This window comes from Vombatus ursinus, unplaced genomic scaffold (genome assembly GCF_900497805.2).
Source record: "Vombatus ursinus unplaced genomic scaffold, bare-nosed wombat genome assembly UNPS02014812.1, whole genome shotgun sequence".
NCBI lineage: Eukaryota > Metazoa > Chordata > Mammalia > Diprotodontia > Vombatidae > Vombatus > Vombatus ursinus.
Window position 1 is genome coordinate 88,022,803 of NW_020954590.1, and position 22,740 is coordinate 88,045,542.

At 39.9% G+C, this 22,740-nt stretch overlaps 1 protein-coding gene across 1 annotated transcript in view; it reads left to right on the forward strand.

The window, feature by feature from the left end:
* The first annotated feature begins 18,787 nt into the window (after nt 1–18,787).
* Nucleotides 18,788–22,740, forward strand: part of LOC114053736 (dnaJ homolog subfamily C member 5B-like) — a 44,417-nt gene continuing 40,464 nt past the window's right edge. The window contains exon 1 of the mRNA XM_027876873.1: nt 18,788–18,909. Coding sequence (XP_027732674.1) covers nt 18,803–18,909 — 107 coding nt within the window. The 5' untranslated portion in view covers nt 18,788–18,802. The remainder of the gene's footprint in view (nt 18,910–22,740) is intronic.

A 22,740-nucleotide genomic window follows, 5' to 3' on the forward strand; every position in this document is an offset into this window, starting at 1 on the left:
AAAAAGCATGGGAGCAAGCGGGTAACTGGGAAAGCGTGAGAACATTATCCATTGTCCAGAACTTGGGCAAATATGTTGTCATGAAACTAACATACAATACTAATGAACTTCTCCAGGCAACCAAATTTTTCCATAATTTTCTGCAAGTTCTCACAACTGACAGTATCAAAGGCCTTCATTAGAGTGCATCGATTCTATAGCTGGAATGCACTCCCTCCTCATCTGTTATGCTCAGAATCATGATCATCATTTGAGGCTAAGCTTAGGTACTATTTTCTCTAAAAAGTCTTCTTATTCTACCTGCTCTTATGTCCACAATGGCTAGGACTTTCCTGCTTCTCAAATTAGTTTGTTTTTATTTATCTCTAAATGTATCAGGGCTATGGAGAGAATGCTGGATTTGGAGACTTTGCTAATTACTACTTGTATGACATTGGCTAAGTCAGTTAACCTTTCTGGGTCTCAGTTTCCTCATTTGACTGACTCAAGGACATTGGACTGCTAGATGACATCTAAGGTTCCTTCCAACTCTAAATCTATGATTATATATTCTATGGTAAAATGTAAGCTCCTCGAGGGCAGGAGACTATTTTTTTTTGCTTTTATAGGTGCTCATGAAATGTATGTTAAATGTTGAAATAAAATGTGTCATACTCTGATCAGTAAAAATAGTCATTTTAAATAAAGTTTTAGAAATTTACTTAGCACTCATTATATGAAAATAGAAATAGTATCATACTTCATTCGTTCATTCACCATTCATCCATATATTTGCCCAACAGAATGAATGTCCATTTCAGTGGAAGTGAATTTTCCTACTTATCTTTCTACCCCTTTGCTCAACTGAAATTGAATAAAATATTTCCCTCATAAACGGAGACCACTCTTTCAGTCATTTTCCTCCACTAACTGGGAGAGTATGCCATAGTGTGGTAAAAATGTTACTGGACTTACAGTCAGGAAACCTGGATTTGATTCAGACCTCAAAGATGCTTACTAGCTCTGAGATCATGATTGAATCATACCAGTCTGTCTGAAGCTATTTCCCCATTTGCCAAACTGGGATAATACTACATGTCTCACAAGGCTACTGTGAAAAAACTGCTTTGTAACAACAGATTGTTGTATAAACACAGAATAAGTCATTGTTGTTCTACCTTTGTTCTCTGCTGCCATCTCTTTCCAAATGTGACCCACCAGCATTACTCAATGGTGGCTCCTCTTTTGAAAAACCCCTTTTTTCATTCTTATTTTCTCTAGAACACCTACTACTTTCTTAAAATGATTTTAGTGCCTGGCTCACAACCCTCTTTTCTACCCTGCCATTATCTTTGGTATAACTAGGGCCATCAGATGTAAAGGGAGAGATATAAATGATGTTTCAAAAGCAGTTCTAGGTTGTGGCAGAAATTAGTCAAGAAATATTAAGTGCTTACTATGTGCCAGGCACTGTGGTAAGCGCTGGAGAAGGTAGTGAATGGATAAGCAAAAACTAAAATTGATAAATGGAGGTCAGTAGTGAGGAAGTTTAACACAAGCTAGTCGAGAATTTCAGGAAGTATATAAAAGTTGTTTAATTGGAGTTAAAGGACATTAACCCTTTCATATCCAGAGACTATGTTTCATACCTGCAGCCCTATTATGTTGACCAGTGGTTGCCTCAGGCACCTATATCTAGGCCTGGGCTCATTCCATTCCCAGGCCATCTCATCAGTGGTTAAGCCTTGCCCACCTCCTCTTCCAGTTCTGTAATGATAATCAAATCAACTCCCACTCCCCACCCCTGTTACTTTCCAAACCAAAATATCACTTCTTGGCCATGACTCTCTTAAATATATGTTTAGTCATTTTTCAGTTATGTCTGATTCTTCATGACCCCATTTGGGGTTTCCTTGGCAAAGATACTGGAGTGGTTTGCCATTTCCTTCTCCAGCTCATTTTACAGATGAGGAAACTGAGGCAAACAGGGTTAAATGACTTGCCCAGGGTCACACAGCTAGTAAGTGTCTGAGGGATTTGAACTCAGGTCTTCTTGACTCCAGGTCCAATGCTCTATCCACTGTGCCACCTAGCTGCCCTGGCTCACTATAACAATGTCCTGAAACAAATTCTTCTTCCACCTACAACATGCAGCCTGTGAATTGTATGTCCTCAGTCTCCAATTTGTCTCCTTCATACCCCTCACTCCAGGGATGCTTCTCCCAGGCTGACTTGATTTTTAGTTTTCGACTTGTGCTCCAAGTAGACCCCTTCCCACACCTCCCTCCCCTCCTCAGATCCCACCTTGGGGAGCTTAGTGGAAAGAAGGACCGCAGAGAGCAACAGAGATCAGGCATACTTCCTTGCCCTCAGCTAAGGGGCCAACCTCTCCCCTCTGTCGGGGATAGCTGGCCCAAGCAGACCGTTCCCAGTCACCCAGGCCTGAAGATTCTGAGTCATCTTTTACTCCTACCCATCTCCCACATCTGATTAGTCAACAAATCTCATCAATTCAATTTCCCCTGTAACTTCCTCCGGCGTCGGCCTTTCTCCTCCCACGGCTACCACTCTCATCCAGTCCCTCATTACCACTGTCTTGGAAACGACAGCCTTTCTTCAACTCTAGGGATTTTCTCCCTCCAATCCACTAATAAGTTTATCTTCCTAACTTAGGGCTTTGATCATATCACTCCCTAGATCACAATACTTCCTGCAGTGACTTGTTGCCAAGTGAATGACATCTGAGCTTGTTATCTTCCCACTGGAGACTTCCAGAGTCTGACCCTTACCTGCCCCCGCCCCCAGCCGCGTCTTACACTATGGCCCCTAACGGACCTCAGCAATTTTCAAACTTTTTAGTCTCGGGACCCCTTCACACTCTTAAAAATTATTAAGGATGCTCCCCCAAGAACTTTTAAGTGAATTATAGCTATCAATATTTACCTTACTAAAAATTAAAGCATCTTATTATTATGAAAATAATTCTGACCTCAAGGACCCTCTGAAAAGGCCCCTAGACTGTACATTGAGAATTGCTGATGTACCTTATATTTCAGCCAGACCGGACTACCTGTTTTCTGGACATTTTTTGGGGGGGGGCAAGGCAATTGGGGTTAAGTGACTTGCCTAGGGTCACACAGCTAGTAAGTGTCAAGTGTCTGGTCTGAGACGGGATTTGAATTTAGGTCATCTTGACTCTAGGGTCGGTGCTCTATCCACTGTGCCACCTAGCTGCCCCTGGACACTTTTCATACCATCGATTCCACAGCTCAATCTGTCTGGAATACCTCTCTCTTTCACCTCTGCGTGCTGAAACCCTACCCATTCTTTGAGGCCCAATTCCAATGCCACTTCCTTTCTGAAGCCTTCCCTGATTCCTCCCATGTTCCAGGTAGAAGTGATCTTACCCTAATCTGAACTCTTATAAGATAGTGGTATAGTGTCGCAGTGGCAGCTAAGTGGTGCAGTGGATAGAGTGCTGGGTCTGGAGTCAGGAAGACCTGAGTTCAAATCCAGCCTTAACAATCAGTAGATGTGTGACCCTGAGATAGTCATTTAACTTCTATCCACTTCAGTTTCCTCATTTGCAAAATGAGGATTGGGCAGCTAGGTGCAGTGGCTAGAGTGCTGAGCCTGGAGTCAGGAAGGCTCATCTTCACAAGTTTTAAATCTGGCCTCAGACTTGGCAAGTCACTTAACCCTATTTGCCTCAGTTCCCTCATCTGTGAAATGAGTGAGAAGGAAATGGTAAACCACTCCTGTGTCTTTGCCAAGAAAACCCCAAGTGGGGTCATGAAGAGTTGGACGCAACTGAAAAATGACTGAACAACAACAAAAATGAGGATAATAATAGCATCTACTCCTCAAGGTTTGTTCTGAGGATCAAATGAGATGATAATTGTAAAGTGCTTAGCATAGTGTCTAGCATACAGTAAGTTATATATAAATGTTAGCCACTATTATTATTATTGTTGGACTTGAAGACTTCCAAGCTGCCATCTAACTCTAAATCTACGATTCTATATCACTTTGTTTCTCTCATATACTCAAAACATTTTACCTCATACTAATTTATGGGTGTGCTCTTTCTCAAGATGCAACATTGCATAGGGAGTAGAGAACTGGCCTCAGAGCCAGAATGACTTGAGTTTTCTCAGTCTCTGACAACTTCTGACCATGTGACCTTGGACGAGTCACTTAACCTCAATGTTCTAGGGCTAGGCAATTAACTAAGATTGTAAATTACAGCAAAGTGCCAACCTGCACTGGTCAAGGAAGTTCCTTACTGGAAGCTCTTATAACCAATGAAATCACAGGTCTAGTTCCTATCCCTACACCTTCTCTCACCTACAAGATCCAAATAAACTTCTTAAAGGCAAGAACTGTGCCTTATTCCTCTTTGTATTACCTAAAACAGAATTAACGTAGTGCCTAGTACATAGGAAGAACTCAATAAATATTTGCTGAATGAATGAAATAAATTCTTTTTTTTTAAAACAAGGCAGAGAAATTGCCTCTTGAATTAACCAGTCATTTCCCATCACATATTCACAAAATGCATTTGAAAAATTAAAATTAATTAAAAATTTAAATTTAAAAAATTAAAAACCAGACTGCGACTTTGTCAGCCAAGTAGGATCACATAGATGGAAGATTTTCTCCTTCCTTACAGTGTTTTAGCCATGATAAGAGTATCTGGTAGCATCCCCACAGGAGGGAAGGGTGCAGAGTTTTCATGGCCTAGATTGACATACGAGTTGCTGAACCTACAAACAATGTCATTAGTCCAGGAAGGGACCTGTACAGTTTCATCAATTAAGCAGAGCAACCTGTAAGTGTATAATTCTGTACATCCTCAAATTAAACCCAGAGGAGAGCTTTCTTTGCACAAACTTTAAGGAAAGGGTACAATATCACTTTCTCATCTGGGAAGAGGAGAGTTACTTTGGAGATAAAGAACTGATACAAGGGGGTGATCTCTAATGGTGTAGTAAATCTCAGGCGGATCCCCTTGATAAGGAAAAAGGCAATAAAATGAGAAAGACTACTCACCTGGAAATAAGGGAACTAGGCAGTTGTTATCGTAAATGAAAAAAAATTATGCATTTGATTCAGAACCCCCAAAATATAGTGCAAAGTGTGTCTTACTTAACTTAGGGATCACTTAGCATGTGATCAATTTATTTTTTAATGGAATAGACTTATTATAGTTTCTTTTTTTTCTGAATGATAAGTCCATTAGTTGAATTGGCAGATACCCTGCTACCATAGGATTATTTAAAATCTACTTGTTTTGTTTGGCTCTTTTATTCATAATAATAAAATTTGATTTTTTACATAGTGCTCCACAATTAGCAGAATGATTAGATCATCTGACTCTCACCACGACCCCATGCATCCGGTAGTACAGTATGATGTCCATTTCACAGACTAGGTTATTGAGATTTAGAGCGATTAAGCTGTTTCTCTAAGGTCATCCAGGTCTTTTTGACTCTAAGGCCGGTGCTCTTACCTCCATACCTCCGCCATTTTGCTAGTAAGTGTGGAGGGGTGGGAGTGGGGGAGGAACTAGCCAATGAGGATCCAGTCCTTAGAGTATGTGTAGCATAGGCTGCCTGGTCTGGTAAATGTTTGGTGACCTTGTTTCTGGGCCTGTGTATTGGAAGGGGCTCTTTCCACACACAAGCTGTCTCTTTGCCCCACTGCTTATAGCAGTTCTTGCCTTGATGGCTACCAGAGAAGAGAGTTCTGTTAATGTAAAGCTTTTCTATACATATTCAATTTCCTAGTCATTTGAAGGACCAGAATTTAAGAATACCTGGTAGGGTCAACCTGTGCCAATTGGTGAATTTGCACATACTAGAGACAGTAAAGTGAAAACTTTTATTTCAAAGTAAAATTTTAATATCTGCTTGTAATTATTTGTATTTAAAGTATATATGCACAGATGGGAGAAATTAGAGTAAAATTATAAAAAATATTATTGTGTCAATAGACGTAATTGATGCAAGTCCTTCAAATAATTAAAATATTTAATCACCACCCAGTAAGCAGACAGGGAAAACAGTCAAGATACCTGCTTATGCTCTGAAGTGGGGAAAGGGCCTCTCCAACCATATATCTGTCCAGAAATAAATTTACCAAGCCTCCATCCATGTAGGTTAATACCAAGCAAAGCATATTTTGCATGTTCAAAGGACTGAGCCTTTATTGGCCAGTTCTCCCCCTCCCTCCTTACTCAAGGTTCTAGAGGAGATGGAAGGTTTAACATTCAAATATGTCTGATTATGTAGAGTTTTTCATTAGAAGAAAGATTATTCACAGTTAAATTGAAAGGCATCTATAAGTCAACCTTATTAAAGGAATCCCAGAATGCAAAGTTGACTAGATTCAAAAAAATGTTTCTGTTATCTGACTTGCCAGTGACTTGTTAGCTTCCTGTTAGTACACTGACATTCTGAAACAGCTAAATTTGCCCGTCTGGTTTCCTGGGTCAGTGCAGATGGTGAACAGAGAGAGGTGATGACAGATGCTTCATTGTGAGCAGACTTTTAAGCTGAGGCAGATAGGCACTTAACCATAACAACCATAATAATAATAATAAACAATAATAATAATTTGCATGTATATAGAACTTTAAGGTTTTCCAAGTGCTTTGCACGTTACCTCATTTAATCCTCACAATAACTCTGAGGGGTAGATACAATTATTGTCATCATTTGACAGATGAGGAATTTGGGACTTGCCCAGGGTCACATATTAAGCTCAGGTTTTCCTGGCTTCAAGTCTAGCACTCTATCCTGTGTACCACCCAACAGCCTGAATTGGACACTATGGCAGCCTAAGGTATGCCTTTTGCATGATCATTTTCTGTCTTCAGTCTATGAAATGAAGGAATGCTTTATGGCTATGAGCATCTGAGTATACTTAAGCCACACTCAGATTAGTGCTATTCACTTCACGGGCCCATCAAAACAGCACTACTGCTGATACATCTATGCAATCTGGTAACACACACAGAGATGGAAGTATAATTGTCATACTAACTCCTGGGTACAGATCACTGTGACAGAGTTTGACATTTGTATTTCGACAGTTTGACATCATGAGATCTCATGATCTCTTTGTCCTTGCCAATAAGGAAGAAAAAGAAATTGAGTTCAACCTTGATGTTATCTTTTCTGTCTTTCCATTCCAAATCTTCTAAGATTAAACCACTATAATGCATTAGCTATTTCTACCTAAAATAAAAGGCAACTAAAAATTATTTAGGTGTCTATCATGAGCATTTTCTTCTAGAAACTTACTTTAAAAATACCTTTTCTAGGAAACTTTCCTTAATTAAATAGAAAGTATAACAATAGCTAGCATTAATACAATGCTTTACATACATACATACTTTCCTTTGATCCCCACCAAAACAACCTTGTGAAGTAGGTGCTATTATTATCACCATTTTATGGATAAGTAAGTAGAGACTCAGAGGTTAAGTGATCTGCCTCAAGGTAACATAGGTAGGTAAGTGTCTGAGGCAGGATCTGAACTCAGGTCTTCTTGACTTCAAGGCCAGCAATCTATAATGATACTAATAATTCTGTTATGATCACATCTTCTTCCAGTATGGCAATTATGTGTTTCACTGTAACATATAAGAATATATGCACAAAGTTCTAAATTATTTATGTCTTTATGCATATTTATATAATTTTATAAGAATGATTTACACACCCATTAAGGGCATCCTTGGTGAAAGTGTTCTATAGGAACAAGCAGGCTTTCACAAGTGATATTCCACAGTAGAATATAGCTATACCATCGCATGTTTGACTTAAAATGAAGAGAATGCAAAAATATATTGTATTTATTTTTTGTTTTTTTAAAATGCATTTGGTTCAGGAGAACAAAACACTACCTTAATAGTTTCCCTCCAAAAAGTTATCTTTCATGGATATGTCAAAATTATACAAAATACCTGGAAAAACATAGCAACAGAGTAAACCATGTGCAGTGACACTCTGTTCATTAATATCAATGGAAGCATTTTTTTAAAAGTTGCCAAACGTTTTTTTTAATCACTTTCAGGGATGAAATCCAACACAGAGTCCAAGTTAAGGAGGGGTTACCTATAGATGGAAAGTTTCTCCAGGTCCTCTTATTTATGGACTAGCTTGTGTTGAGGTGGCATTAAGCACTGGAACATTGCAAAACCTCCTAAATGGATAATCATAATAATGCTAAAGTATTTGGCCTAACTCTTTATTCAGGAAAAACCCAGTGGATGAAGGATGACTATCACAGAGGCTATGATATAAAATTGGATGGACATCTATAGAACTCATCCATTAATATATCTCTTGCACAGATATTGCAGTTGGGTCCAGAATTGAACAGGAAAATGAGGTACATTGCCTTTGCTGAACAGCAAAGTTATGGAAATGCCCATAAGCTTTCTTGACACAAAAGCCTATCATCTTAATACCAACATTCTTCAAGTGTTGTCCTATGGTTGTGAGTCATAGAACACTACAGTTTCCAAAGAACTAAAATTGAGAATAACCCTAAAGGCCATAATGGGCATCAGTGGGCTCCAACAAATTACAAAAAATTATGGATATATCACCAAAGAAATGTATTGATGAAAAAAGGATTGATAAATGGTCAAAGGATATGAACAGGCAGCTTTCAGATAAAGAAATTAAAACTATAGTCATATAAAAATGCTCTAAATCACTATTGATTAGAGAAATGCAAATCAAAACAACTCTGAGGTACCACATCACAACTATCAGATTGGCTAACATGACAAAACAGTGCAATGATAAATGCTGGAGAACATGTGGGAAAATTGGAACACTAATGCATTGCTGGTGGAGTTGTGAACTGATCCAACCATTCTGGAGAGCAATTTGGAACTGCAACGAAAGGACTACAAAACTATGCATACCCTTTGACCCAGCAATAGCACTTCTAAGTCTGTATCCCAAAGAGATCATACAAATGGGGAAAGGATATACATGTATAAACATATTTATAGCAGTTCTTTTTGTGGTGGCCAAGAATTGGAAATTGAGGGGATGCCCATTGATTGGGGAATGGCTGAACAAGTTGTGGTATATGAATGTAATGGAAATCTATTGTGCTATAAGAAATGATGAGCAGGCAAACTTCAGAAAAACCTGGAAAGACTTGCATGAACCAGGAGAACATTGTACACAGTAACAGCCCCATTGTACAATGACTAACTTTCATAGACTTGGCTCTTCTGGACAATGCAAGGATCTAAGACAACTCCAAAAGACTCATGATGGAAAATGCTGTCCACATCCAGAGAAAGAACTATGGAGTCTGAGTGTAGATCAAAGAATACTATTTGCTGTCCTTTTCTTTTGTGGTTTTGTTTTGTTTCTTCATTCTCATGGTTCCTCCCATTAGTTCTAATTCTTCTTTATAGCATGACTAATGTGAAAATATGTTTAATATGAATGTATATGTAGCACCTATAATAGATTGCATGCCATCTTGGGAAGGGGGAAGGGGGAAAGTTAAAATTCAAAAGCTTATGGAAGTGAATGTTGAAAACTAAAAATAAGTTAATTTTTTTTAAAAAAAGAATTGGGCTGGTTATATGCAAGGAATGGATAGTCTTTGTATGTTGTTGGTGTCCACACGGTGCTAAGAGAAATAAAAAAGACCATCACCTCTTGTACATTGGGTGGGTTTAATAGTTACACAAGATGGTAGGCATGGATGGCTTATAATCTGCATCATTGGAGAGAATTTCTACAACAATGAGATCTCAGAACCATTTGTGTACTGGAGTAAATGTATTGATTTTGCGTCCTGTTTAAATTGTAAAGTCCTCAGAACAGACGTTGCATTTTCTCCTACCTTTGTAATGTTATAGTGCCCACCATAGCTCAATGCCCCCAAAGAGCATGCAATACTTTTCATAATTATTTTCATATACAACTGATTTCAGCAACACCATGACAATAATGGTCAAGTGAGCTCATTGGTACCCAAAGCAATGGCTTTATCCTAAAGTAGAATTTAGGAATTTAGAAACAGATCTTAATTGACTTCTTCTTTGAAAGAATGAAGACCATTTCCTGTGGTTTGGGAACAAGTAGTTAAGTATAATCCTGAATTTCTAAAGCAGACAAATTAGGGAATGGCTATTTGCTTCATGAGGTAGCTAGGTGGCTCAGTGGACAGAGCGCTGGGCCTGGAGTCAGGAAGACCTAAGTTCAAATGTGGCCTCAGACACTTACTAGCTGTGTGACCCTGGGCAAGTCACTTACCCCTGTTTGCCTCAGCTTCCTCATCTGTAAAATGAACCGGAGAAGGAAATGGCAAACCGCTCCAGTATCTTGGCCAAGAAAACCCCATAGACAGTATTGGCCAGCTATGTTCCACGAGGTCACAAAAAGTTGGACACTACTGAACAACAACAACTTGCTTTGTAGGATATATTGCAGAAGAAAAAGAAAAAAGAAGGGGAGGGGAAAGGATTCTTTGTAGAATCCTTCAAATAACTAGCTCCCTTTGTGTATTTTAAAAACAGAATTGATTTACAAATAGATTTACCATTTACTAAATTTACTGAATGGAAATACAAACGCTCATCTGTTTGCAGTGGGGAGAGGTAGATTTGGAATCAGAAGACCTGGAAATCAGAGGCTCTACTACCTACTTGTGTGTGACCTGGGGTCAATCACTTTAACTCTTTGATCCTCAGTTTGGTAATTAAGGGATTGAATTAGATTACCCATAAGATCTCTACCAGCTCCAAATGTATGATCCTATCTGTTGGAAACAGTGTCTTCTGCTTCTGTTATCTTCTTAGAAAAAGGGGAAAAAAACCAACCTAGTGCCTCCTGGTGGCCTCAGCACCCTGGTTTGCAAATGCAACTGTATGGACTGTCTTGCCTCTGCGGCCAGACCACATCGACAGAGGACATCATTCAGGAGTAGCAGGATAATCTCTCATGATACAGTCTTTAGACTTCCATTTGGATCATAGAATCTAAGGCTCCAAGGGCCCTTCGAGATTATCTGGTCCAATGAGCTTATTTTCCAGGTGAGGAAACTGAGGTCCTGATAAGTGAAGTGATTTGTCCAAGGTCCTACTGTGAGTGTGGCGTTAGTGAAGTGAGGTCTGAGTCAAGGTTTCCTATTTCCAAATCCCGTGCACCTGCAGAAATTGTTTACATTTTGTTTTGAAAACAGGTAAATGTATATTTTAAAATGAAAGAAGCCTTAGGTCAAAGTGGGGATGGAACCCCTACTTTTCAGACTAAACAACAAAATATTTTGGTGTTTGAAAACACTGATGGAGAAAATCTGAGCACCTCTGTAACCATTGGCAGCAGGCCTATGTAGAACAATGGGTGAACATTCATGAAAAGTGGAAATGATGTACAGTTTGGTATCACTGGCTGTCCTGTAATAGCAACCCGTATGGTCTTGCATGTTTTATTCATGCTTTCTTAGGTTTTCCAGAGGGATAACCAATTGGCTGCTAGGGTAACAAATGAAAAGTAAGCTGACTCCATTGACCTGCTTAACCCTGCACAGAAAGGATGGAAAAGAGCAGCCATTTGCTCTGAAACCGAACGACAGGTATGGAAAGTGTTTCTTCCATCATCCTTGTCCCACATCTCTTTGGCACAGTTATTTCTACACCAGCATAAAACTCAGCAACACGTTCCCATTTGGAGGTGACAGACTGGATTCCCGGTTTAAGGCTCTCCATCAGTGGTTTTAGGAACAGGTACTGTGGGTCCCTGTTGACACCTTAGCGTGTTTGGCTTTGTAGTTTGTTTACCTGATTGCTTATGCAATTCTGGAAAAATTAAATGTTTCCAGAGAACATAGAGGTAGTGCTGTTTGATGGCGAGGTTAAAATTTTTTAAACAAATAATTAACAGTTTTTAATCTGATCTTAGCTATGAGATGCAATGTTATTTAAATGTGGGGATTTTGTTCGGTGGAAAATATGGAGACAGATGAAACCAAGTGTGATTTTCTGTCCTGGGAAAGGCCCCAAGAGTGAGGGGTCTTGTTCTTCCAGGGGTAACTGCATAAAGGGAAAAGTTAATTTAGTTTTTAAAAGTGAGCTAGAAGTGTTTTACTCATTATTTCTCCCCTCCTTCAATCTTTTTTTTTCCTTTTAAGTTCTGAAAGGAACCTGTCAAGAGAGACTGGGTTTGGGTTTTTTTATATTTCAGGTAGATTGAAGAAACAGATTCTTTTGTTTTGTAAGAAAACTTCCGTTTTCTCCTTAAGGAAACTTTACCATCTGAAGTGACAACTATTCTACTATCCAAGGCTTAAAAATTATGATTTAAGCAGAAGCAGCTCATTCTCAGGGCGCTATGCCTTCTTCCAATTATAATATCCTCTAGAGACTGACTGGTATGATCTGGTTTGGAAGTGAGTGTTAGCATCATCAGTTATATCATCAAGGCATAGAATTCATTAATAGCATAGCAACACAAATGGCAGGTTGTTTAAGAGAAGACCTTAAGTATTTTGAAATAGCTTTTATGTTCCAGTGAAACAAAATTATGTTTCAGTATAGGAAGAGGTGATTTTGCATTACATTTTATTTTGGCTAGATGGCTTCTGGATAACTGACTATGAATAAATGATAAAGACTTTAATTTTGCATTGGATTGCTAGGATTAGAAAGACCAAAGAGAAAGAATTCATGAAAAATACATTTTACTTAAGGAATTTAAAATGAGTATGATTACATTTTTTAGTTCCATAGACACCCATCCAGATATAGTTTCTTGTGTGCAATCTTTTGACTATGACTGAATAGTACCTGTGTCCTTACAGGGATATTCCTCTTTTCTATAACTTAATGAAACAACTAGAGAGTTCTAATGTATTACTCCATTGAATCTGAAACGAAATGTAGTGTAAATCAATAATATATGAAGGGTCTGGTTTCTAGTGCAGCACCAAGGAGACAGAGGAAAGCAGACAGTTGACTTTATTCAGCTCACAAGGCAACCTCTTGGTTTTTTAACATGTCTGTCCTTGGAGACAAGTCACTGTTTATCAGTATTTCTTCTTGGTTGTGTTCCACCATGGAGAACTAATCTGAACAAACAGATACATTTTAGGAACCAGAGCAAAAAAGCTGAAATGTGAGCAGTAAACAGTATTTCTCATGGTTCTATGATACTTCATGTTTTCAGCCAATCTGTAGGTCAATAAGCATTTATTAAGTGACTGCTATGTACTAAGCATTTGCTACCCCCCTGGAGATACAAAGAAAGACAATCCCTGTCCTCAAGGAGCTCACAGTCTAAGGGAAGAGACAACATGCAAACAACTATATGCAAAAAAACTATATCCAAGACAAATTGGAAATGATTAACAAAGGTAAGGCTCTAGAATTAAGGGGGACTGAGAAAGGCTTCCAGTAGAAGGTGGGAATTTAATTGGGACTTGAAGGATGCCAGGGAAGCTAGGAGGTAGAGATGAAAAGGGAGAGCATCCCAGGTGTGGGAGACAACCAGAGAAAATGGCCAGAATCAAGAAATGGAGCATCTTGTTTGAGGAACAATGAAGCCAGTGTCACTGGATCAAACAGTACATGGGGAAGGAAGAGTAAGGTATAAAAATACTCAAGGGGCAAGGGGGCAGATTATGTTTTATATTTGAACCTGGAGGTGATAAGGAGCCACTGGAGTTTATTTAGGGGGAGAGGGGAAATGACGTGGTCTGACCTGCGCTTTAGGAAAATCACTTTGACAGCTGAATGGAGGACAGATAGATTACTCTGATACTTTAAAAGCCCTCTGGTTTCATTGGTGTAGTCATTCTGTCCACTGCCATAGATTGAAATACCTCCGTATCTGCTTGATCTTTGTGATTCTTGCCCCTGTTTTCCCATAGATTTTCTACACAGATTTTCTGTACAGGAACCACCCAATGTGCCAGAAGCTATCTCCTGTTTTTTTTTAGGAACTCAGCATTACCAATATAAATAAACATTACTATAAAACAGCAATTAATTTCCGAGTCTAGTTTAGCAGAACTGCCTCATCATCTAAGATGGTCTTTAAATGAAGAGAGAGCTTTAGGAACTGAGGAAGAAAAGGGACTAGCTGTTTAGTCTATCTCTCTGAAGATGAAAACATGCACATATTAACAGTATCTGTTAATTAGAATATCTGTAGCTCAGTATTATCAGTATAATTAAACAGTATCTGAGAAATTAGATCAGCCCCTACTTTCCCCACTGACTCAGTAGGATTAGGGTGTCATAAATATAGATCCGGTGTGTATTTATGTAGGGAAGGGCATTTTCATACAGGACGGACAGACAGGCACTACTCTGCCACCTCATTGGTTCAAAGCCCCAAGCAAAAGGAGGGTCAGGCTAAGGAGTAGAAAGGGGAAAACCAGAGACACACATGTGCTACTCTCCATGATTACTCCATACTCCAGGAGGAGATAGAAAGGTAGTCAGATTCTGTTAATCAGTGCACAGTTAACTAATGCCCTTGTTAGCCACCAGCATCCTATAATGGCCACTTGACTTGCAAAAATCAGGGAGACCAGAGAGAGTCAAAAATGTGTTAACATTTTTTAGACCCTGTGACATTTTCCTCTCTTTTCAGTCACAAAGGGAGGAATCAAGCTATTGGTTCCATTTCTTTAGTCTCTTATCTGACCCTTTGGCCCACGGCCAACTCTTGATGATTGATTTTTGTGGACCATTTTCAAGAACTCATCCCTTCTTTTCTCCTTCACCCAGTTTGACTCTGGATTGCCAGCAGTAGGGCCAAGATGGAAGTGGGGTCCTGGTCAGATGGGTGTGGGAAGACAGATGTATGACCATGTTACAGAACCCACATAGAGGTAATTTTAGGATTTCTCATTATTTTCTGATACCATTCCTCCTATCTCTCATTAGGGTTTCTAATGAACACCTGGTAATATTTTTCCTTCTGAAGACTAAACTGTCTCAAATAATGCTTTTTTGATTTTTTGCTGAAGAATGATTTGTTACTTAGGATCACCAAAATAGGATCCTGAAAATAATAGTGGAGGGGTGAGTGGTGGGAGACAATTTCAATCAATTCATCTTGACAACATCTCAGGATTTAAGGCTGGAACATGGGGCCCTAACCAGCATGCTGAGCTATAATAGTAGCAAAAATACAAGATGGGTAAAACCAAACTCAATAGCAATTCACATGAAAGACCTTCAGATACAGAAAAAAAGAGTGCTAGACTTAGAATCAGACAATCTGGATTTTAGTCCTTGTTCAACCCTCTTACCACCATGTGAACTTGGGAAAATCATTTAATTTTCTCTGAGACTTAGCTTCCTAATATATACAAAGGGAAAAGTAGTATTTGTACTACATCTCCCATAAGGGTATAAGAAAATACTATGAAAATTGTAAGGCACTATACAATTATATAATACTTATAATAACATTGATAAATAAATATGGGAAGGGTAATCAACCAAAAACTTGATGTGAGCCAATATTGTGATATATTTTCTTAAAAAGCTAACAATCTTAGAATATATTGAGGTAAAGTATTCAAATTTAGTTTAGTAACAGTCCCACTGGCTCTGGTCTGTGGTCAGACCATGCCTAGAGTATTGTATTTGGTTCAGGGTGCCACATTTTAAGAGAGACATTGACAAATTGGAATACATCAGGAAAGGAAATCAAAAGGAGGTCCAGAAACTATCATTCTTAATGAGATACAATTCTGTCACTAGTTATGTGACCTTAGGCAAGTTGTATGTCTCCTCTGAAACTTAATTTCCTCATCTGAAAAATTTAGCATTTGAATTAGATGATTTCTAAGGTCCTTTTCAGGGGTAGCTAGATGGTGTAGTGGATAGAGCACCAGGCCAGGAGTCAGGGAGAATCATTTTCCTGAGTTCAAATCTGGCCTCAGACACTAGCTGTGCCACCCCAGGCAAGTCACTTAACCCTGTTTGCCTCAGTTTCCTCATCTATAAAATGAGTTGAAGAAGCACTCCAGTATCTTTGCCAAGAAAACCCCAAATGGACTCACAAAGAGTCAGACACAACTGAAATGACTCAACAACAAATTCTGATAACACTTCAAATATTAAATAAGCTCTCATATAAAATAACCTTTAGTTATTTCTTCTCTAGGTTAAATTCATAGAAACATAGTATGTTAGAGTTGAAAAGGACCTTGTTATCATTCAGTCATGCCTGACTCTTTGGGGTTTTCTTGGCAAAGATACTAGAGCGGTTTGCCATTTCCTTCTCCAGCTTATTCTACAGATGAGGAAACCAAGGCAACCAGGGTTAAATGACTTGCCCGATGACCCTATGGTCCTTAACTCAGAAGTCGTCTTCTCTGGAGACCCAGAGAAATCCCTGCTTTTACGTTGCAGGATCTCAGATGCCCAGGCTGACCGCTGCCTGCACAGATGCAGGTGCGGAGAGCTCTGTAGCTATAGAATCTGAGCTTTCAGGGCTTAGTGAGGGTTGAGTTCTTCTTAAGATACTGAAACTCCTGATGAAGTGGAAAGAGCCCTGGACTTGGAGTAAATCAAGAGATCTGAGTCTGAATCTTAGCTCTGCTAATTCCTACTTATGTGGTATTCAGCAAAATCACTTAAACTCTCTGAGACTCAGCTTACTGGAAAGCCCTGAGAATTGCAGTGGGAATGGGGGTAGAGGGTGAGGATAGGAACATGGGCATTCCTTATGTGTCCCTAAGACAGCATAGTGCAGGGAATAAGAGTGCTGGACTCGCAGTCAAGGAGACCTGGGTTCAAATCCTGCCTCAAATGACCCCAGGTACATCAATTCACATCTTAGGGCCTCGGTTTCCTCATCTGTAAAATGAAAGAGCTGGACTTGATGGCTTCTGTGGTCCCTTCCAGCTCCCAATCTCTGTTCTTGTGGCTGGTGGAATGGGGTGACAGCTCCAGTGCCCACTTCTTCCAGGACCCTGAGCGAAGGATGGGGCTTCCTTTCTACTGTGTACCCTGGGCTCCTCCAGCTCCCAGGATGGATTGGCCCTCCAAGGTGCCAAGGGTAGAAGAGCAAAGGGGGAAGAGCAGGAAGGGAGCCCAACAAAGCCCTCTGATGTGCCCAGGGCAATGTCTAAGGTTTGTGTTCAAATCCTCCCAAGGAGCTGGTAGGCAGGACCCCTCCCCATGGCCAGAGCCCCCAGGGATCCCCAGAAAGCCAGGGTTCTCCCCTCCCCCACCCTGTTCCCCAGGCCCCAAGGATCACAAGTATCAGGTACTGTTGTTGTTGTTGTTGTTGTTGTTTGTCCTTTGTTCTCAAAGAGGACTGTGACACCAGGAAGGTGATGTCACGACTTGCAAGTGAATTGGATTTAAGTGAGGCAGGGCTGTGCAAAGTCACTAGCCTCACTTTCTCCTCCGGAGTCATCTGGGTCTAGTGGTAAGATATAGATCTGGACAACTGGAGATGGCCTCCTTCAGGCACTGAGACCTCCACCAGACAACCAAGGTCAAGGTTTCAGAGTAAGGTTGCCAGCACCTCCCCTGCCAGGACCTGGTACTACCTGATGTCTGCAAGCCTAGATGAGGTGTTCTGGTGCTCCCACCCCAAGAGGGGGAAACCTGGGGTTCCTCGTCCATTCTCCTCCCCACCCAAAGTCATGCCTCTCTGCTGCTACTTCACCCTGGCAGATCTGGCTTTTTCCAACAGGCCTTGACAAAGCAGGGTAGGGTAGCAGCTAGTGTGCTGGGCTTGATTGAGGTCAGGAAGCCCTGTGTTCAAATCTCACCTCAGAAAGTTACTATTGTGTGACACTTACACACGAAACCTTTGAGGCAATTACTTCTTTAGCCCTCGGCTTCCTCATCTGTAAAATGGAGCAGGGGGAGGAGGTGGACTCAGCTGGAAATTCCTATCTGCACCTTTGGCAAGTATGGTAATAATAATCCATGTATGGGACAAGAAGCCAAAAGAATGCCTTCAGGGGGAGGAGGCAGGAAAAAAAGCAGGGCAAAGGCTACCAAACCTGTTGGAAGCAGACAGAGATTCCTGGTATCCCCAGGATAAGTCAAGGCTGCCACAAAGGGGTGGGGTATGGAAAGATTGTGCAGAGTGGTGAAAAAGTTCATCCCTAGCCTGCCATCCAACAGCTTCCTATTTTAACTAACTGTTCTTGCTAGCTCTGTTATTTTATATAGCTGACTGTTCTAAGGACTGTCATATTATATATATGAATTAGATATTCACCCTCTAAATTCAGCAACCTGGGACAGAGCCCCAGTCACCCTATCCTAGTTATGACTATGATCTTGAGACTCCAAATCTCTAGAGAAAATCTGACCTGGCTTCCTTGTGGGACTCTGCTAAAAGATATTTTCTCTTTTTAGTATCTAAGGAAGCATAGATTTTTTTTAAAGTAACCCCTTTATTAATAATGACTGCATCTCTAAAGTCACAGACAAAGTAAGGCAAAGGATTGCCTGATAAATTTGGAGTTGTCTCAATGGCCAGTAAAAATAACAACAACAAAAATCTACTTTTACCTGGTTTATCAAGAAAAGCTTTCTATGATCTGCGCTCACTGGGCCTTCTTTGCATAATGCTTTGTCTTTCTTTATCTATATGTTTCAGTTAGTGCCCTGTCCCAGCTCTTTTTGACTCCTGTTTTACTACTGGCACACAAAACCCATCCCAAGGCTGTCATTTTACAAAGGGATTTAAAAAAACAGAAAATCAGAAAGTTCAGAAAGTAGAACCCAGTGTGTGTAACCGTTGTGGTTATCTTTTCTCTGGTTTTGCAGTCTGATCAATACGTAAGTCAGATGGCTGATCAAAGGCAGCGGGCTATGTCGACATCTGGAGAAGCTTTATATGAAATTCTTGGTCTACAGAAGGGGGCAACACAAGAAGAAATTAAGAAAACTTACAGGTACAGATGAGGTGCAGTGATGGCATTTGCTGTGGGGCTAGGGACTCCTATTTTGTGATCGATGATGAAAGAAAATGAATCTCTGGTCAACGCCAGGTTGTGTGAATTGTGTTCAAATCCTCCCAAGGAGCTGGTAGGCAGGACCCCTCCCCATGGCCAGAGCCCCCAGGGATCCCCAGAAAGCCAGGGTTCTCCCCTCCCCCACCCTGTTCCCCAGGCTCCAAGGATCACAAGTATCAGGTACTGTTGTTGTTGTTTGTCGTTTGTTCTCAAAGAGGACCCTGACACCAGGAAGGTGATGTCATGACTTGCAAACGAACTGAATTTAAGTGAGGCAGGGCTGTGCAAAGTCACCAGGTTATGTGAATTTAGTGCCTCATGGTCCATCTCTTCTAAGATCATTGGCAATGTAAGCATTTAGAGACTGTATGTCAGCTCCTGGGAAATAGGGACTATTGATTTCATTTTATTAATATTTGCATCCTCTGGTTCTGGTAGAATGCCTGCTACTCACAGGCACTTAATGAAGGGCTCCTTGATTGATTCATTGATCCACAGGAACTGTCTCCCAATAGAACTCTGTTATAATCTCAAGCTTAGGGGACAAAGATAACACAGGCATCTTAAGTTTTCAGTATCGCAACGAGACAAAGAGACTATGCTGGGGAGCCTTGGTTTGGTCTGCTGTATAGTACAATCTATGGCAGACAGAGGCACAGAATGCGTAGAGGCACAGAATGCGTAGGGGGCCTGGTTTGATATTGTGAGCTGGGAACAAAATATTGCTAAACAAAAGTAATTTAGGAAGAAGTTTAAGTCGCCCAACAGAGAGGAGAGCCAAAATAGGTGGCTTGCTGCCCCCAAACTTGCAAAAGCTGCACATTATATAGGACACAATCAAAGAAGCAAATAAACAATAGTTGACTGGTTAATACATGGTAAGTTTTACGAATAAGGCACATAGGTTGATTAAACTTCACATAGAATAATTAAAATGTACTTCTCAGAAAACCAGAAATGAACTGACCCTTTCAAACATCAATCTTTGGGTCCCTTGAAGTTTTCTGAGGTCAGTACAACCCGGGATCCTTGTTAAGCATTAAACTAGTCTGGTTATCTAAGCAATACATGTCTTATCGTGCAAGGCTAGATTCAAACAATGAAATAATTAAAAATCTCTCCTATAACTCAGTACTTAATAATTTTATCTAAAAATTGGTAATTAATAATTTTACCTGCAACATTTTGTAGAAGAGCTCTTCTTAAGCTTTAGCTCCATCTTCTCACACCCCACCTGATTTTCCAGTTAGCTCTAACCTATGCAAAGAATGCAATATGCTGTGCTCCAAAGCTCCAGGGCTTGGTTATATGTGGGAAAGAAGCCCAAGGGGGTCAGGGTCAGAAGGCCCAAGTTCAAGGTCTGGCTCTGACACTTGTGAACTGGGTGACCTGGGACAAGTCCTTCATCTACATAGTGAGGGGGTTATTCTCAGGTCCTTTTCAACACCAGCATTTTGTTTTTCTTTTAAAACCTGATTAGAATGATTATTTTTAAGTTAAACCAATTCATGCTCATTACTCAAGTGTTATAAACCATTTAAACATTTTCAGTTTCCTTGTTTTTGAAATGGACTTGATGATGTCTAAGGTACCTGACAGATCTAACAAATCTGTGATCATGTTATTTTCCTCCTTCTGGTCAAAAACCTACATTTTCTCTGCACCTCTCACATTGGTAGTTATTGATTCACGTAGTAACAATTCCATACTTAATTCACATTAATTACCTTACACTAATTTTAAAGTTTATTTTCCTTCAATTTATTTGGAAGAAGAGACCTATAGTAAATAACAAAGAATCCAGCCTGTTTAGCCAAAGGAGATCTGGAAAGCTTCATCTCTGAGGGGCAGAGGTCTGTCTCCTATTAAAACTCATGCAGCATGGTTCTGCTGATGTTTCGTGTGGACATAAGGGAAGAACTTATTAGCCCATTTATGCCTCACTTTCTCTACTTCTAAGAAGGAAGGATCATAAATCAAGGGCTGAAATGGACCTAAGAAGCCATCTATTCTGGCTCCATTTTACAGCAGAGAGCACTGAGGCACGCAGGAAAATTACATTAGTTGCTGAAGGTTGCACAGATAGTGAGTATCAGAGCTCAGATGTGAACCCAGGGCCTGCTAGCTCCCAAGTCAATATTCTTTCCAGTATAACTCGGGATGAGGAACCTGCACTATACCATGTTACCTTCAAAAGGAAATCTGCCTTCCAGGCTATATTTATACATCTCAAAAGGAGGGGCAATCTGTTGATTTGATCCAACCAATTCAAAGTAAAAAAAAAAAATCCTTGATCTTAGTCAAAAGGTCAAAAAACAATGAATTAGTCTGTAACTACATGGGATGAATAATTCAAACTAGAAACCAAAGATGCAATACAATTTGATCGGAAATTCCTTTCTGTAGGGGCTCTGGCTTGAATTGGAGGGTTCAGCTCACCATCACAAATGGCACAAAGTGAGATCTCCACTGTGATATGGCTATAGAAAATTCTATTACAATAGCAATGATGGCCCAAATGGCAAGGGATTTTCAACTCCTGCTTCATGTGTGTGCCTAATGTAGACAAAACCTGTATCTCTATTTTATGGAATCTTTCCAAAGCAAATGTCCCCTTAAGTTGGGAGGAGAGTGGAGCAGGGAGAAGGGGTTTGATGTCTGTCTGATGCAGCTCTCCTATCCTGACCCACTAAAAGTGGCTCCCAAATCCCTGGTTTCCACCACCCTTCCACACCAACAAATCACTCCTACCCAAAGGAGTAACATTATGTGAGCAACTGTGCTTCAATAACAGCCACCACCCCTGCCCCAGACCAGCAAACGGTGATATCAAGCACTATCTTTTAAAAATCTATCTTCAGTTTCTCACTTTTTCAAGTGAATGTGACTTGTAATCGCTTTCCTTACTGCTTTTTTAATCAAAAATTATGGGTCATTTCCTAATTAAGGTACTAATTATGCTGGGTTGTTTACAAGTTTTATTAATTACAACATAAAGCCTTTTCATGTAATTCACATCTTGCTATTAATTTTGTTTTAATATCACACAAATATTATTTTTTCCGCTGATTGGGGTAATAGTATGCTGCCAAAGGCATTCACATCTGCCTAAGTGACACATTTGTATTCTGCCAGATATTCATAATGTATGAGGGGGTTGAAAATCCACTGAGAATATCATTCTTGCATTCAGGGATCCGGATTAAAGCAGTTGCAATATAGTAAAATTAAAAGCCAGGCAAATATAATAAAACTGCCAACTGTTTGATCCATAGGTGACTCTGCTTCTCTTTCAAATATAACTTTATTCTTTGAACTGGGATGATATCTCTGGAAACCAAGTTGGATGACAAGACTGTCCCTTAAAACTCTACCTGGGTGTCTGAAAAGTAGAAAGTGGAGAAGCAGAAGAAATCCAAAAAGAGATTTAGATTTCTGACTGAAAGGAGTTTGTTGTAGTAGAAAGGATTCATACATTGGGTGGGAAGTTAGACGATGAACTCTTTGCTCCTTTCCAAATCTAAATTCTATGATTCTGTATCTCTCATGATCCCTCTTGGTGTACATTTAAGATAAGGTTATGTAGGAAACCTGAAATATGTTTTAGGTAATACTATATGTGTTTTATTCTCTGAAAGACAGTTATACTCCTGAATCCAAATATTCCAGTTTTCTCTACCTTATAGATTTTTCCTTAGATTTTTACTTTTCCATTAACCACTGAGGTCTATCTCCATAAACTATTTTCAGAGAGCAAGAAAATGGTTTGCC